The 17,919-nt window shown below is 48.4% G+C and overlaps 1 protein-coding gene across 8 annotated transcripts in view; it reads left to right on the top strand.

Moving 5' to 3' along the window:
* Positions 1-17,919, top strand: part of EHMT1 (euchromatic histone lysine methyltransferase 1) — a 226,360-nt gene that overhangs the window by 132,545 nt on the left and 75,896 nt on the right. For 6 of the 8 annotated variants that reach the window (XM_033238348.1, XM_033238345.1, XM_033238349.1 and 3 more), the window contains 5 exons: positions 1,278-1,435; positions 1,807-1,995; positions 10,679-10,756; positions 12,403-12,523; positions 16,737-16,868. In XM_033238348.1, the coding sequence (XP_033094239.1) occupies positions 1,278-1,435; positions 1,807-1,995; positions 10,679-10,756; positions 12,403-12,523; positions 16,737-16,868 (678 nt within the window). The remainder of the gene's footprint in view (positions 1-1,277; positions 1,436-1,806; positions 1,996-10,678; positions 10,757-12,402; positions 12,524-16,736; positions 16,869-17,919) is intronic. The other 2 variants (XM_033238346.1, XM_033238344.1) reach the window with 1 other exon arrangement.

Here is a 17,919-nt window from a genome sequence, read left to right as displayed (position 1 = left end):
AACATACTGCAGATGCCGGGGGTGAGCATTTCCCAGTGTCCATGGCCCCAGGCACCTCCTCACTCCAGAGCAGGTCTCCCAGGCCCTGTGGCATCTGTGGGTGGTGCTGTCACAGGACCACTCCAGAGCAGATCTCCCAGGCCCTGTGGCATCTGTGGGTGGTGCTGTCACGGGACCTACCCGCTTTGGATGGCTGTCACTCCTTCACGTTCCTCCAGCTGTTGCTTCTGCGTTTTGTAGAACGAAATTTTGTGTGTGTGTGTTGTGTATAAGAAAAGGGGGTCTCACTGTGTTTTCTAGGTTGGGCTTGAACTCCTGGGATCAAGTTGTCCCTCCCTCCCACTCAAGCCTCCACAGTAGCTGGGTCTTCAGGTGTGAGCTGCTGTGCCCAGCTTTCAGCAGAATGGCTTTTCCCCAGCCCTTTAGGAGAGCTTCTTTCATGTGAAAGCAGCAGCGTTTAGATCTGTTTTTTCTTTAAATCCTGGAACTTAAAAAAAGTCATTGAGTCTGATTATATAAAACCAATGCAACCTAGAACTGCTTTGTTCAGAATGGGGTTGGGAGCCCCCAGGCGCCTTCCTTGCTGCCGCTCTTGTTTGGAAACCACTGCTCCAGAGCCCCGGGACATTTGCTCCTCTCTCTCACCCTCTTGTCTTTTAATAGAGAGCTGGACAGTAGCTCCAGGGACTGTCTTTCCCCTTAGTCACTGGATTGCAGCGCGAGGAGGATGGTGTTGGGGTGTTGGGCTGCAGAGTCACAGGGGTGGACCTGGTGCAGAGCTTGTGTCCTAGGAAGACTGGCCTGGCCTGGCCCCTGTGCTGGGGAGGGAGGCCGGGCTCTGCCTGCTCCGCGCCGTGTCCTTCTGCTGCACATGCTGTTCACGTTGGTCTGTTTTGCAAAGTGAGAGGACTTCTCAAGGGTAGTCATTCCGTGTTCAAAACCAAGGGGACTGGGAGGAGGAGTCGCTTCAGAGCCCTGCTACTGATGGTTTGTGGCTTTCCTGCCTCCAAGGTGGGGTGGTCAAGTTTGCTCCATGTTTTATTGTGAGTGGAACAGATGAACAGATGATCTGGGACGTGTTTCTGATTCTCTGTGAACTGATCGCGAGTGAAGGATGCCTGTCCCTATGCTGATGGCCGGCGGGCAGTGTGCCTGTTGTGATGGGGTTTGCTGGTGATTTTGGTGATCAAGTTTTATAAACTGTCTCCTACCTTTGAAAAACATTTGAATGGTGTTTCTTTTCCTTTCTTGTCCCCTTTTGACTTTTTTTTTTTTAGCTTGCTTGCCTTTTGTTTTAGCAGCTGCAGTATCTCGGAAGAAAAAACGAAGAATGGGAACCTATAGCCTGGTTCCTAAGAAAAAGACCAAAGTATTAAAACAGAGGACAGTGATTGAGATGTTTAAGAGCATAACTCATTCCACTGTGGGTTCCAAGGTAAGAGACACATTTGAGTGAGTGCCACGTGTGCGTGGAAATGCGTTTCTGTGTTCAGGGCCTGGTTATCAGTCATTAGGTGACGTCAGTCCCCGGGAAGGGGCCAGTGCCATGAAGCTCCTCTGCCCTAGGGGCAGAGTGTGTGTGTCCAAGATCATTGTGGGGGACTCCACCCTGTCCTCCCTGCCCTCCTCACCACAGCCCGCCTGTCTGCCGGGCTCTTCTCCAGGTGGCAGGGGCACCTCCTCATGCCCTTGCACCTCCCCACAGGCCCTTGCACCTCCCAGTCACCCAAGACCCCTCAGTGAAAGCGAGTTTGTTCATGATGCGCACTGCTCCTGCCTTGGGGTGTCCACCTGCCCGTGTTCTAGGGGGAGAAGGACCTGGGCGCCAGCAGCCTGCACGTGAATGGGGAGAGCTTGGAGATGGACTCAGACGAGGACGACTCAGAGGAGCTCGAGGAGGACGACGGCCACGGCGCAGAGCAGGCGGCTGCGTTCCCCACGGAGGACAGCAGGACCTCCAAGGAGAGCATGTCGGAGGCTGACCGCACCCAGAAGGTAGGTGTTGCTGTCTCGGGAGACAGCATGAGGGAGGACTATCACAAAGTTGACCGTGGTTCTGAGAATTAGTGGTCTGGTCACTTCTAGACCCTAATAAAATCCCCTTTTTGCAATTGGCTTAGATTTTTGTATTTTATTTTTCTTGATTTATTAGTTATTTTCATTCAAGAAGTGTTTGTGTATATCATTCATTGAAGTAAACCTCTTCTTTTTTTTTTTTTTCTGTGTTTTCTTTCTTTCTTTTTTTTTTTTGAGATAGGGTCTTGCTTTCACCCAGGCTGCAGTGCAGTGGCATGATCATAGCTCACTGCGTTAACCTGCTGGGCTCAAGTGATCCTCCCAACCCAGCCTCCTGAGCAGCCAGGAGGACAGGCTCATACCACCATGCCTGGCTAATTTTTAAATTTTTTTGTGGAGAGAGGGACTCGCTTTGCTGCCCAGGCTGGTCTTGAACTCCTTTGCTCAAGTGATCCTCGCGCCTCAGTCTCCCAGTGTTGGGAATACAGCCATGAGCCACAGCGCCTGGCCTCCTGAACTTGTTCTGGGCTCTAGATGGACAGGAATGATAATGCTGACAGTTTGAAGCGCTGATTGGCGGCTTGCTGTGTGCTCGTTTGTGGTCGACTTTGCATGGCCTGCCACCTTGCACTGTGGACGCCACACATGGGCCAGGCGTGCTCTCTTCACAGACAGCCTCATCCCGTGTCCACCCAAGGACAAGCACCAGCACAGGCCGAGTCCCCAACCTCGTCGCAGCCGTGCTCTTGCCCCTGGCCAGGCATGGGCCCCTGGGCCATTGTCTCAGGGAAATGGAGGAAGTTCTTAGACATAGTTTCGGAGTTAAATTCATGCCTTTTCAGTTCTGAGGGGGTCAGTTAGGAGTGACGCATTTCATAAGAGTGAACAGTGGAAAGTTGAGGGTCAAGCTGACGTACGTATCAGTGGTTTTATTGTTCAGGTGTGTTCAGCCATCTTCATTTAGACGCAATCTTGTATCTAATAAGTTATTGTAAAACTAATAGTAGGAATAGCAGTCCAGGTGAATTCATCCAAATACTGACTTATTTGAACATGCATAATTTTAGTGGTTAGCTTTATCCACTTTTAGTCAGCTTTGTGTGCTATCAGTTTACTCTTGAATGTATACAAAGCATTTTCTATCATTTGTTAGAGTTGTACATTTTTAGCAGGTTTTAGGGCAAATTTTTAAATGTTGCTCCCAGCTCTTAGCTTGATTATTTAAAAATTAGTGGGAAATGTTACCATTAGATATTTAAAGAGGATTTAAACATTTTTTATTTTAAGAAATTATTAGTTTTTTCTCATTTTATATGAGGAAGCATAAAGAAGAAAATAAACAGCATTGTCACTCCATGGTCCTGGTGGCTCTGGCACTCTTTGAAACAGTCACTGCAGTAACTTCCTTAGACGTGCCCAGCACAGCCTAGCCCTCCCCAGAGGACAGGCAGCCCTGGCTGCACCAGGGGGAACAGCGGCGACTCCCATTAAGCTCCTGCCCCAGCAGCTGCCGTGGTCTCTGCACACACGTGTCTGTTGCTCCAGTGCACTGTCTGTTCAGCTGTGTTACGCTCTTTTCTATCAAGTTACAAGTGGTGCTTCAGGGGTGTTCAGTGTTGCAGTTTTGCTGAGTGTGCTCCTGGCTGGTAAGTGCTGTCTGCATTTACAGTGTAGCACTTTGCTGTCACCAGGCCACCTCTGAGTATACCCTCCTGCCTGCAGAGACCTGAGCGGGCTGGTTTCCTCACCTTGCTGGAGTCCAGCAGCTCTTCACTGCTGAGTCAGGCCTGGGGCTGAGCAGCCACCGTGTTTGTTCCTCTTTTAAGCCACTTGCTCAGTAGCCCCTGCTCATTTTTCTCCTGGATTATGCATCTTTTGAATGTAGTCTGATGATCTTTTTGTCAATGAAGAGTTGATCTGTTGGCTCCAGTATGAGCTGAGGTTTTTTCCCCAGGTGGATTTTGGGTTTTTTGTTTTACTTTTTGTTTTTTGGGGACAGGGTCTCACTCTATTGCCCAGGTTGGAGTGCAGTGGCATGATCACAGCACAGTGCAACCTTGAACTCCTGGGCTGAGGGGATCCTCCTGCCTCAGCTTCCTGAGTAGCTGGGGCTATAGGCACATGCCACCATGTCCAGCTGATGTTTTTTTATTTTTTGTAGAGACAGGATCTCACTGTGTTGCCCAGGCTGGTTGAACTCCTGGGCCTAAGTGAACCTTCCACCTCAGCTTGCAGAAGTGTTGGGATTACAGGCGTGAGCCACCACACCCAGCTGATTTTATCTTTTGACCTTGTCTATAGTGTCAGAACTCCCAGGTACTAGCCAATTTCTTTATGATTTCTGGGTTCTGGGTTCTAATTATGATAAACCTTTCTCAGTGGTGATTTTGAATAAATTGATGTATGCTATCTTCAAATACTTCTTTTATTTCATTCTTGTATATAAATAGTTGATTCATATAGAATTAAAATATCAGGTAGAACTGCTCAGAATGGGTGAAGTTTATGACCTATTAATTATATCTCAATAAATCTTTTAAAAGAAAATGTGAGGTAAGGGTCCCAGGGCTTCCCTCAAAATGCTTAGGTGTCAGCTTCACTTCCTGACCGACATTTCTTCCCTTCTCATTTACAACACCACGTTTATCATGTACCACATGGCATATGAATTTGAGTCTATTTCTAGATTCTCTCTTTCTATTGAGGCTGTCATCTTCTAGAGGAACTGGACACTGAATAACTAGGTATTTGTGATAAAGTAAAACATTAAATGACTGTCAAGGCATGAAAAGAATCAAGAAACAGAAGCAAAGCCAAGAAGAAAATGTGGTCAGTGTAAAACAGAACAAAATGGCAGGAGCAGCCTTAACTAGATGGGCACTGACAATCGACGTGATCGTTTTGTTGCATAAGTGGCTCCAGAGAACAGAGAAGGACAGGAAAAGTACGCTAGCCCATTCTGAGGTAAAATATAGGCTCAACTCACCTCAATCCTAAATACAGAAGTCCCAAATAAATTTTTTTTTTTTTTTTGAGATGGAGTCAGGTGCTGTCACCCAGGCTGGAGTGCAGTGGTGTGATCTTGGCTCACTGCAACCTCTGCCTCCCAGGTTCAAGCAGTTCTCCTGCCTCAGCCTCCCAAGTAGCTGGGATTACAGGTGTGAGCCACCACACCCAGGCTAATTTTTGTATTTTTAGTAGAGACGGGGTTTTACCAATTTGGCCAGGCTGGTCTTGAACTCCTGACCTCAAGCAATCCACCTACCTTGGCCTCCCAAAGTGCTGGGATTACAGGCGTGAGCCACCACACCCGGCCTCCTAAATAAAATACTGATCAAATGCAATGACGTATTAAAATAATGATCGTAGGGAAGTGGGGCTTGCCCCATGATGAGGGTGACTCATTATAGAAACAGATGATTTAAAGACCAGGATTTACCAGGTTAACAGAGTAAATGAAAAAACTACAGACCGTATATGTGTTTAAAAGGCATTTTATAAAGTTCAGGCAGCTTTCTGTTTTCTGAATTTGGGGTACTACATTCTAATTGCATGTACGACAGTGGTACAGTTCAGTAATGATGGAAGAATGATGCACCTGTGTGGCCACCACCCAGATCAAAGCTTTGAATTTTGGCAGCACTGCGGAAGCCCACTGACCTCCCATCCCCAAAAGTAACCCCTCTCCTGAGTGCTTACCCTACAGGATTGTCGTGTTTGATTTTGTTCCTTATATAATATGCATTCTTTGTTTTTTTTCTTTGAGTGTGGCTTATTTTACTTCACATTGTGTTTGTGGGATTTATTTACATTATTATTTAATTTTCATTGTTACGGACTAGTAGTTTTCAGAGTGGTCTGGGTGGGGGCATTCTAAGACCTGTTCAGAGAGTCTGCAGATGAAAACTATTGTCATACTAATGCTAGATGTTGGGTGCCTTTTTCACTCTCATTCATGGAATTACATGTGATGACAGCTTTGCTGTGGTGGCTGACACTGACTGTCCTTGTAGTTTGAACATGTCTCAGCTTAAATTTCTACAGCAGTACATGTTAATAGACACTTGTATTAACAAACACTCTTTATGGTTCTTGGTGCTATTTCAGAGTGTGCGGGGCCTGAGGCCAGGGGGTTGACCATACTGGTTCCTCTGTATGGCTGCTCTGTGTCTGTGTCCGTCCCACTGTGGATGGCCTGTGGGTGGTTCCAGTGGGGCCGTTCCAGAGGAGGTTGCCGCCAGCACCCTCATACAGGTGTTGCCCCAGGTACCCACTGGGAATGGAACCGCCATGCCTTCTGCTGGCCTCCATGGACCCTGCCGTGCGGCTCCCCATGGTGGCTGCTGAGGTTACCTTCTTCCCCACCACATCGGAGTGTCCCCTCTGCTGTGCCGGCCACATTCGGTGCTGCCACTCCAGCGAGCAGATAGTGGCATTACGTTTTCACTGTAATTTGCATTTTCATGATTTACAAGGTGGTTGAATACTTTTTCACATACTTATTTTGCCATTTGGATGCCTTTTGTGAAGTGCCTGTTCACATCCCAACCATTTACTGGGCGGTTTGTCCTTTTTGAAACGTGTTTTGTAGGGGTTCTTTGGCCTGGAAACAAGCCCTTGTTGTGTAGTCGACATGGTGCCTTCTGCGTGTGACCTGCCTTTTGACGGAAACCGCTGGTGTCCCTGTGTAGCCACTCCGCTCGGAAGCCACTTGCAGGGGCCTGTTGCCTGACAGCTGGGTGCGGCAGCCACTCTGGGTGCTGGTGAAGGGAGAGCTGGACCCTCTCCCCTCTTAGCTTGAATCCATAAGTGAGCCTCATGTCTCGAGTTGTGTCCTGCTGGGTGGGGGACAGGCAGCTTTTGGTCTGGCCTGCTATCCACCCCCAGGACAGATGCGGGAAGCAGCCTGGCCTGCTCCTGGCTTGCTCTCTTTCTGTTTCACTTGGGTGTCAGCCTTCTCAGTTCACCTGCATCAGAGTCCAAGTTCTCTGTTTACTTTATTTATTTTTTTTGAGAAGGGGTCTTGCTCTGTTGTGCAGGCTGGAGTGAGTGCAGTGGCAAATCGTAGTTTTTTATAGTCTTCAGCTCTTCAGCTCAAATGATGCTCCCACCTCAGCCTCCAAGGTTGCTGGGACCACAGGCATGCGCCACCATGCCCAGCTAATATTTTTTTAAATTAATTTTTTTGTCGAGACGAGGTCCTCTCAATCGACAGCCTCTTGCTGTGTTGCCCAGGTTAATCTTGAACTTCTGGGCTCACGTGATAACCTGCCGTGGCTTCCCAAAGTGCCAGATTCTCCATGTGAGCCAAGGCGTCCAGCCGCTTTTAAATTCTGATGTCAGCCGTTACCCCTTCCCTTTCTCATCTCCTTGGGTTTTCAGCTTCCGCCTGATTCCTTACAGCTGTCGTATGCACAGCGATCAAGCAGCCTCTTATAAAGAAGCTCTTGTTCCTTCCTTAAAAGTCGCTTTGCCAGAGTTTTGGAAGGAAGTGGAGTTAACCGTGTTGTTAGTCCGCTTTTAATTGGTGGTTTCGTTGCCCTGTCTTATTTTTAAAATAAGAAAACTATCCAACGAAGTGAAAACTCCTGTGAAAGCTGAGTGAAGGCGTCGGAATGCTTACAAAAGGGTACGAACATTTCAATGGTCAGTCATGAAACCAGGGAGGAGGGGCTGCTGCTTTCACCTGTGACATGAATACAGCAGCATTGACCGTCCTGCTGATTCTGTAAGAAAAGAACCAGAAAGAAACATTAATATTTTAAAAGACAGGAGAGAAGAGTTTGCTGGGAATATACTCATCCATCTGAAACATCCAGCAAAATCAGCTCAAAAACTATTACAGCTACTAAGCTGACCTTACATGTGATCAAGACATAAAAACCAGTTATTTTCTTGTATAACTGCAATAACCAATTAGAAAATGTGGTGTCAGCATTATCAGTAAAATCAATCATTGTCTAGGGATATATATATATATATTTTTTTTTTTTTTTGAGACGGAGTCTCGCTCTGTCGCCCAGGCTGGAGTGCAGTGGCGGGATCTCAGCTCACTGCAAGCTCCGCCTCCCGGGTTCACGCCATTCTCCTGCCTCAGCCTCCCGAGTAGCTGGGACTACAGGCGCCCGCCACCTCGCCCGGCTAGTTTTTTGTATTTTTTAGTGGAGACGGGGTTTCACCGTGTTAGCCAGGATGGTCTCGATCTCCTGACCTCGTGATCTGCCCGTCTCGGCCTCCCAAAGTGCTGGGATTACAGGCTTGAGCCACCGCGCCTGGCCAGTCTAGGGATATTTTAAAAGATTTTCTATGTAGAAAATTTCAAGCTCTACAAACACACGGAGGACGGTGAGGAGTCTCCGGCATTCGGCCTCGTTCTCCACACGTGGGCTGTCTTGGAGTGGGTATTTCAGTAGGATCTTTAAAAGATAAGGACTCTTTGAAAGACAAACCACAATATCAGACCTAAAGAGTTAGCTATAATTTCTTTTTTTTTTTTTTTTTTTTGAGACAGAGTCTTGCTCTGTCGCCCAGGCTGGAGTGTGGTGGCGTGATCTCCACTCACTGCAAGCTCCGCCTCCTGGGTTCACGCCATTCTCCTGCCTCAGCCTCCTGTGTAGCTGGGACTACAGGCGCCCGCCACTGCGCCCGGCTAATTTTTGTATTTTTAGTAGAGACAGGGTTTCACCATGTTAGTCAGGATGGTCTCAATCTCCTGACCTCGTGATCCGCCTGTGTCGGCCTCCCAAAGTGCTGAGATTGCAGGCGTGAGCCACCGCGCCCGGCCATAATTTCTTAATATCACCAGAGTACCCAGAAATAAACTTAACAGAAAAAATGAGTGCTCCTTGTTAATGTGGAGGAAAACTAGGAAACTGATGAAAAAGGTTAAAAATTAAGTTCCTGGAGAGACTCGTTGTTTGTTTGTCTGAGTGAGAAGATCCATTGTTTTATTTTCTCCATGTTTGCCTCTAAATTCAGAACAGCTCCCATGGAGACCCTTGCAGGACTTTTGTGTAAACTGCTGGTTCTGAAGTGAGGGTGGAGGCGGAGACCCTCTAGAGTAGTGGGGGCACTGTGCACAGGGGGGACACCCGAGCACGGGACGTGGCTGCCGGAGGGAATGCTTACTCAGGAGCGCTGAGGCGGTTAGTGAGGGGGACGGGGAGCCCGTGACGTGTGTATAAAGGTCAATGGTAAGACTGGGGTTTTAAGTCAGTGGACAAGGGGTCATGAACTTTTTAATAACTATGATTGGGCTGTTGACAAATATTTTGGGAGCAGGCAGCCCCCACTTGTGTCAGGGTATGTAACAAATGTGGGCTCCATTCTGGAGTCAGACCGTGGTGCCGGCTGCACGACTCAGAATATAGTAAAAACCACTGAACCATACACTTTGCAGGGTCAGTCTCAGAGTAGGTGAAATATATCTTACTGTGGCTATTATTTTAAAAACCAAATTCCAGTAGACTTAAAGTGTCCATACAAGATATTGAACTATTGGTAAAAATATTGGGAACTGTTTTTTCCAATCTCAAATGGGGACGTTCTTCTAGTGTAAGACACAAACCCAGAAGCCACGAAGGAAAAGATGGACACCTTTGACTTGTTCAGATAAAATTCAAAAGTTTTATGTAATAAGAGATATCAGAAAATGGAGCTTTAAAAACTTGATAGGAAAAACAGGGGTCTCGCTGTGTTGCCCAGGCTGATCTTGAACTTCTGGCCTCAAGCAATCCACTCACCTCGGCCTCCCAGAGTGTTGGGGTTACAAGCGTGAGCCGTCGAGCCCGTAGAACACACCCTTGATGTGAAGTCGCCTGGGTGCCTGTCCACTGGGAAGTGCAGAGAACAGCAGAAGAGCACAGCCGGAGCAGCCCATGCCGCCCCAGGGAGCACCAGGCACAGGGCGGACGGAGACTCACGGAGGTTTCAGTGTCTTCTGCACTGAACATCTATTTGTGTATTGCCTGTGCTTATACAAAAGATAAATACCGCAGAAAAAATAGGGAGTGTCTGTTCTGGTGTGGAAAGAATTCCAGAACACATTTTTAATTAGAAGAAAATAATATTCACAGAACTATGGAGTGTCCTTCCATCTGAGCAGACTAGAAATGCACTGTCGTCTGTGGGCCCACGTCTGCCTTGACGTTCACTGGAAGGAGGCGTGGGCAGCTTAGCTGTGGTGGCTCTGAGGATGGGACTGGGATCATGGGTGTGTGGGGGTAGGTCTCACACTGTGTCTTGTTTTGTGGCCTCTGAACATCATTTTATGATTGTTCTGTGTGTTTTGTGACCTATTGAATTCTCCCATTCGTAAGATACACTGAGCACTTGAGCCCTCACTAATACAGCACCCAGCAGGTGAGCCTTGCATGAATCCGCACCAGGGCAGCCACTCTCTGGTCCCGATGTAGAGACAGGACCGGGGAGCAGAGTGGAAGCTCAGAGTGTGCCTCTGGGCCTGCCTGGACCAGCACTTGGTCACCCCACACACCAGCCAGGGCTGGAGCAGGCTGGCAGTGCCCCCACCCCGCGAGCGTCTCCGGTGTGAACAGCCAGGGCACGTTTCGAGGTTTGTTTTGGATCCGTCATCTGCCACTAAAGGATGTAATTGGTTTCTGTTTTCTGTTTGGGTTCCCGCTTCGACTGTGTGGCTGATCAGATGGACGGGGAGTCTGAGGAGGAGCAGGAGTCCGTGGACACCGGGGAGGAGGAGGAAGGCGGTGACGAGTCTGACCTGGTAATCCCCAGCGCCTCCTTCTGCGTCTGTGCTGAAGTAGAGGAGATGCAAAGACACCAGCGTCCTTCAGTCCTTTACCCAACCCTTGTTGCCTGAGCACTCACACATGTGCTTGGAGCTGGTCATGGTGATGGCCACAGATGGGTCCTGTCCCTGGCAAAGCCTCATGAGAAAGATGCCGTGCAGAGCTGCAGCGCAGGACTGGGCCTGGCACGGGGCTGCGCCGGCTGCGTGCTGGGTCGGGGGGAGCTGAGGGGCCTCTGGAGGCTCTCAGAGGGAGAGGGTGTGGTGGGAGCCAGTAGCAAGGACAGCTGTTGGGGATTCCGCTGCATTGGCTGATGTGCAAGAAGGAAGGGCTGGATTTGAGGTGTTTCCAGGTAGAATGGACAGAACTTTCTGGTGGTGAGGGCAGGAGGGAAGAGGGGTTCTGCTCCGTCCCTACTGAAGCCTCTTATTCCTGGAGGAGGGTTCAGGTCGGAGTTGTGCACCCTGGTCTGCAGGAATGGGGGGTTGGAAATGGGGAAGAGCAGTGAGTCCCCAGGATGGAGCCTCAGGAAGCCCCCAGCCTGTGAGGGTTCCACAGGGGAGGAGAAGTTGGCTCCTGCGTCTGAGGAGGGGCTCTCTGTGCCATGGGGAGAAAACTCAGCAGGTTTGGGTCACATGAATGGGGAAATGCTCTGAAACAGGAGAAGTGGCCCACGGTGTGGGCTCATCACACCAGCGAGTGGGAGGAGGACACAGGGGCCATGGTGTTTGGTGATGAAGAGGTCTGTCTTTGGGTGGCAGAGGGGCAACTAAATTTCTAGCAGCAGCAACTTTGGGTGTGGCGCTTGCACAACTTCTTCCCAAAAGTTTTGCTGTGCGGGGAGCACCGGGGAGCTGGGGCTGTGTGTGCTGTAGACAGGGCTCCCGGTCCGTCCTCACGTGGGACCCGACTCAGGACAGAAGGCTGCCCAGCAGGAGCCCTTGTGCAGGGACACGTTCAGTTGGTCGGCGAGGCCTGCGTGCTGCCGCTGAGCCTACCTTAAATGTCCCTCTGCCCACTGTGGCCTTCACGTGGCCTCCTGTGGAGGGGCGGGGGTGCCTGCTATGCACCCCGTGTGGCCTGTGCCACGGATGCCCTTGCTGCATCCGGATTTTAGAAGCAGATGCTTAAAACACATCTTGAAGTATTCTAAGTTAGTTACAGCCTCTGTCCTTGTTCTCTGTGTAGGTGATGGATGTGGGTATAGAGTCTGAAGCGGGCTGAGCCTTGATTGTTCTTTTCCTGTGAGGGAGATGAATGGACCCTGATGAGCAGCCATGGATCCTTTCCTGAGCTTATTTATTTAGTTCCTGAGTAGAACTTCCCAGTTTACTTATTCTTTTGTTTTGTGCCAAACTCAAATAAGACTTGTAAATTTCACTTTTTATGTTTGTTTTTGTTTTGCCTCTAAAGGGACTGAGCTTAGACAGATAGTTAGGGAAAAGCACAGAGTGCCTTTCAGCGTGTGACCCAGGAAAATGTCTACAAGTTAAGTTCACTGTTTAATTGAAGATCAAGACATAGCCAGTGTTCTGTTTTGCAAGAAAACACTTGTAGTGCTCTTGCCTTCCGTAGCTGCCTGTGCTCAGTGGTTTATATGCCTGCCCCTTTGGTTCTCCAGAGTTCAGAATCCAGCCTCAAGAAGAAATTTCTCAAGAGGAAAGGAAAGACCGACAGTCCCTGGATCAAGCCAGCCAGGAAAAGGAGGCGGAGAAGTAGAAAGAAGCCCAGCGGTGCCCTCGGTAAATGCCATAGGGGTGTGGGCCACCTCGGGGACTGCCTGGGAGGGGATGAGGCCAGGAGGCCCACCTGGGGTTGGGGTGCATAGGATTTCATTAGAAAAGAAGGCTTCACTGTTTTTTAAAAACATGTTTGCAATGACTTTGTTAGAGAAACTCAAGTGAAACGCTAAAGTTTCAAGAGAAACTTTAAGAGAAACTTTTAAACTCAAGAGAAACTCTAAAGTAGTTTCCTTCTGGCCAGAGTAGTGGATATTGACTTCACTGGTTTTTTTTGTTTTTTTTTTTTTTTGAGACAGAGTCTCACTCTCTCGCCCAGGCTGGAGTGCAATGGCCTGATTTCGGCTCACTGCAAGCTCCGCCTGCCGGGTTCACACCTTTCTCCTGCCTCAGCCTCCCAAGTAGCTGGGACTACAGGTGCCCACCACCTCACCGGGCTAACTTTTTGTATTTTTGGTAGAGACGGGGTTTCACCGTGTTAGCCAGGATGGTCTCGATCTCCTGACCTCGTGATCTGCCCGTCTCGGCCTCCCAAATTGCTGGGATTACAGGCGTGAGCCACCGCACCCGACCCACTGTTGTTTTATAAAAATTTTTTTTTTCCGAGACAGGATCTGGTTTTGTTACCCAGGCTGGAGTGCAGTGGCTCGATCTCAGCTCACTGTAGCTTCCACCTTCTGGGCTCAGGCGATCCTCCTACCTCATCTCCCCAGGAAGCCGGGACTATAGGCCTGTGCCGTCATGCCTAGCTTATTTTTTTGTGTTTTTTTGGTAGAGATGGGGTTTTGCTATGTTGGCCAGGCTGGTCTCGAACTCCTGAGCTCAAGCAATCTGCCCGTTTTGGCCTCCCAAAGTGCTGGGATTATAGGCGTGAGCCACCACGCCCGACCCCGACTTCACTGTTGAATGTTGAACGGAGGTGAATCCTTTGCTGCCTGTGTGAGTGACTGGAGCCTGTGGCCTGCACGGTTAGCTCCCACGCTGTGTGCAGGAAGCGGCCCCTCGGTGAGGCACCTGCGCCTCCGTCAGAGTCTCCTGTTGCAGAGGGACTTTGTGAATCACAGTGTGAATGTGGGAAGGAAATCCCCTCAAACCCAGAGGGATGCAGGAGTTTTAGGGTGCCAAGGGCCATTTTTGTTTTCAGCTTAACCAAGGTACACTTGGCATACAATAAAATCTACAGAAGTAAATTACACAATTTGACAAGTTTTAATGCGTTTATGACCTTGAATCCGTCACCACAGTTAGATGATCAGTGCCATGAGCGCCTCTGTCACCCCGGGTCCCTCCTGCCCCTTGGTAACCTGGCCCCTTCCCTGCCCCCAGGCAGCCCCTGGTCTGCTCTGCTTCTGCTTATTGGTTAGTGTTTTGTAGAATTTTATATAGATGGTACTGTGCAGTTGTTTTTCATCTGGCTTCTCTGAGTATAACTGTTTTGAGTTGCCGGGCTGTCAAATGGCCAGGAGTTTGTTCCTGTCCATTGCTGAGAAGTGTCCCATTGTGAGGCTGCCCCACAGTCTTATCTGTCCATTCATCTGTCCATGGGCTTTGGGCTCTTTCCAGCCTTGAGCTGCTAGAAATTGAGCAGCCGTGAACATTTGTGTGCAAGTCTTTTTGAACAGGTGCTTTCCTAGATCTTGGTTAGATATCTGGGAGTGGAATGGCTGAGTAGAGTGGCATGTGTTCAGCTCTTCAGGAAGCTGCCAGGCTGTTTTCCAAGCACTAGTCCTGTTTTAGGTCCCCACAACACACAAGCATTCCAGTTCCCCTCTATCTGCACCAGCACTTGTTAGGGTTAGTCTTTTTAATTTCATTGGATCTGTGGGTGTGCATTGGTGTTTTACTGTAGTTTCAATGCTGTTACCTAATGAGTAATGAGACTGTACATTTTAGCCTTCATTTATTTTTTTCGAAACATATCTATTCACATCTTTTGCTCACTTTTAAAATCTGGTTGTTTTTCTTCTTATTGGGTTAAAGGAGCTTTTTAAATATTCTGGATACAAGTCTTTTATCAGGTGGATGCTTTGCATGTATTTGTACCTAGTCTATGACCTGCCTTTTCATTTTCTTAATGCTATATTTAGAAGAGCAAAAGTTTTTAAGATTTTCTTGAAGTCCACGTTAGGAATTATTTTACGTTGTGATTCATACTTTTATGCTCTAAGAAATCTTTGACAGACCCAGGTCACAGAGGTTTTGTCCCATGTTTTCTTCTTGGCATCTAACAGGTTCATTTTGCACTAATGTTTGAGTGAGCTGTGGTGCAGGCCTCTTCTTGGCAGTGGATGTGCGGTTGCCATAGGCACTGCTGCTCAAGTTGACTTTTCTCCGCTGTTGACATTCAGTGTGTGGGCTGTTCCTGGACATTCCAGTCTGTTTCATTTATTTATTTGTTTATCCTTATACCATTGTCACCGAGTGGCAGCACTTTGTTGTTCTTCACAGTGATTTTGGCTAATCTGGATTCCCCAGCGTAGAATAGGTCTGTTAACTGGATGTTGGGGAGGCAGTCGTCCCCTAAAATGGAGAGGGTTGTGGGAGGCCTGGGGAGTGAGGCAGTCACCATGGAGGCTCCTGGCGTTTGAGGGTGGAGGATGTGTGAGCCCCCCGGGAGCTGCGTGTGGTCCTTCAGTTACGTTTCTCTTCACCTCAGTTTATTGATTCAGATCATAACACCAGATGTGGCTTTTATTGTTGGCCAACAAAAGCATTTTAGAGCCAAGGCTGAAAGTTGTTTTTGGGTTAGAGATTTCCTCTTTGTCATCTTGGCTGTAATGTGCAAAATGTGTGCTTTTAAATATTCACAGAGGAGTTTGAATTTTATTTCTTTACAAATTTTAAAATCTTCTTCTCGTTTAAAACTATACAAAGTGTACTCCTGTTCTTCAAGTTGATGATGGTGATTTCTCAAAGGTGGTTGACTTTTCCTGTCTGTCTAAGATCTAGGTGGAGCATGTGGCTTGAATGAAAAGACTGGTTACCGGCCGGGCACGGTGGCTCAAGCCTGTAATCCCAGCACTTTGGGAGGCCGAGACGGGCGGATCACGAGGTCAGGAAATCGAGACCATCCTGGCTAACACGGGGAAACCCCATCTCTACTAAAAATTACAAAAAACTAGCCGGGCGAGGTGGCGGGCGCCTATAGTCCCAGCTACTTGGGAGGCTGAGGCAGGAGAATGGCGTGAACCTGGGAGGCGGAGCTTGCAGTGAGCTGAGATCCGGCCACTGCACTCCAGCCTGGGCGACAGAGCGAGACTCCGTCTCAAAAAAAAAAAAAAAAAAGACTGGTTACCATACCTCTCTGTACTAGTGTTCGTTTATTTCCAGTCAATGAAATAAGATTGGTGACTACTCCCTAGAAGCTTGGCCGTGAAATGTGACCATCTGCCCTTGGACGGAGTTGGATATTACCTGGTATAGGTACACACTATCATAGGCCTCCTCGGTGAAATGCTCTTGTGATTGCAAACACCCAATTTTGTGTATCTTTCTCTGGCCCTCCTGGGAAGTGTGGACAGGCTGGCCTGGCCACCACTCGTGTGTCCTTGAGGGCAGGGGAGCCCACAGAAGTGTTTGCACCCCCCACTGCCCTCACTGCCAGCCTAGGGGCACTGGTCCCTCTCATAGTACCCTGCTCCCTGGCACCTTCTGTGGGTGTCGGGAGCCTCCCGTGTCTACTGGGGTCAACAATGACCCTTTCCGGGAGCCTCCCTGGGCATCAGCCACGACACCTGGGTGGGCAGTGCTTTCTCTTGGACACAGATTTGCCTGCAACACGGCACCTTAGGCCATCTCTTTAGCTACTTTACATCTGATCTTTCAAATCTGCAAGTTAGGTGTTTCTATTTTATGTAAAAATAATCCACAACATGTGACTGCCATATTTTATCTGTTTCTTTGATAGCTTTTGTGTAGTTGGGATAGTTACAGAGAAAGATGTACCGACATGTTGGTGCCTTTGTTTTTGTCTATACAGCTTCTCTCCTCCCCCATGAATATTATGTCTAAAAGGGGGAATCAGCACAATAATATGCAAGAGAGAAAATGATAGTGAAACTGGAATGGTCTAAACAATAGTGGGTTTCAGCTTGTGGTTTTAAATGGATTAATTAGAAGTAGTCCATTTTCTGGGGCCCAGCCTTGCTGCCCCGTGCGTGGGTGGGTGCAGCCGCCTGGGTGCATGGTGTCTGATGTGTGTGCCTTTCATACCTAGGTTCTGAGTCGTATAAGTCATCTTCAGGAAGCGGTGAGCAGACGGCACCAGGAGACAGCACAGGGTACATGGAAGTTTCTCTGGACTCCCTGGATCTCCGCGTCAAAGGAATTCTGTCTTCACAAGCAGAAGGTGAATGTGCTGGTGTAACTGAGAACGGGCACCATCTTGGTCCTTTGTCTTCGGGGCTCCTTCCTCTATATTAGCATGATGCCCCCTGGTGGACACTAGTAGAAGATTGGGTTAACGGCATCACTTCCAGGTGAGGTGTAGACAGGACGGGATGCGTCTGCTGTGTCCCAGTGTGCAAGTGAAAAAACAGAAATTACGGAAACCCTCTAAGAGTAAACTGGCAAAGCCCAAGCAAGGCCCAGCGTGGCGGTCGTCTCCCTCCACAGGTCAGGCGTGCTCCGTGGAGGATTGCCCATGGCCGTCTACCCTTCCTCCCCAGTGGCCCCTCAGACACACAAGGATGTACTGTTGAATAAGGTGTCTCTGATTGGCTGAAATATGTCCCTGGTCAGTGTTGAGCTGAGAGCTCTGACACATATTCTGTCATGGAATATTCGTATTTAGTGTATTTTTGTACCTCGAAATCACAGGTGAATCAACGGCTTCTGTTGGGAGTTGTTGTGCCAGAAGTTGTCAGTTTTCACACTTTCTATCAGTTGTTTTCTCTTTTTAAGCCACTTAGAAACCTTATGTGAGTGAAAAGTAGCTAATAGCTATTTGATTATCTGGGAAGAGTTATTTGAAGCATGATGTGGAGGAAATGGAAATCTTGTATTATTTACATTCCACACAGATCTTGCTGGTGTGGCATTGCAGACTACTGTAGGGGGTTTAATGGGCCATTTAAAAATGACAGATAACTAGCTTTTTAGGGTTTTGAACACTGAGGGTGGTTTGAGTCACCTATGTAACTCACCTAGGAAATCACATCTTTAGCTTAAGGTAGAAATCTTAGGCTTGTCTGTCATGGAAACCTGATATCTTTTCCTCTTCTTGCACCAAATGGAGCAGAAACCCCCTTCAAGTATCACCAAGTCCTACGCATGGTCACCCCACGCTTGCTTTCTCCACAGAGTGTAACACTGAGTGTCCCAGCTCTACACTTGCTTTTAGATTCGGGGGTCTCAGGAAGTTACATGGTTTAAAGTAGTAAATAGTATTTCATTTTATC

The sequence above is a fragment of the Trachypithecus francoisi genome, unplaced genomic scaffold (genome assembly GCF_009764315.1).
Source record: "Trachypithecus francoisi isolate TF-2019V2 unplaced genomic scaffold, Tfra_2.0 Lachesis_group16, whole genome shotgun sequence".
In the NCBI taxonomy this organism is placed as follows: domain Eukaryota; kingdom Metazoa; phylum Chordata; class Mammalia; order Primates; family Cercopithecidae; genus Trachypithecus; species Trachypithecus francoisi.
This window is presented reverse-complemented; position numbering and strand designations above follow the sequence as displayed.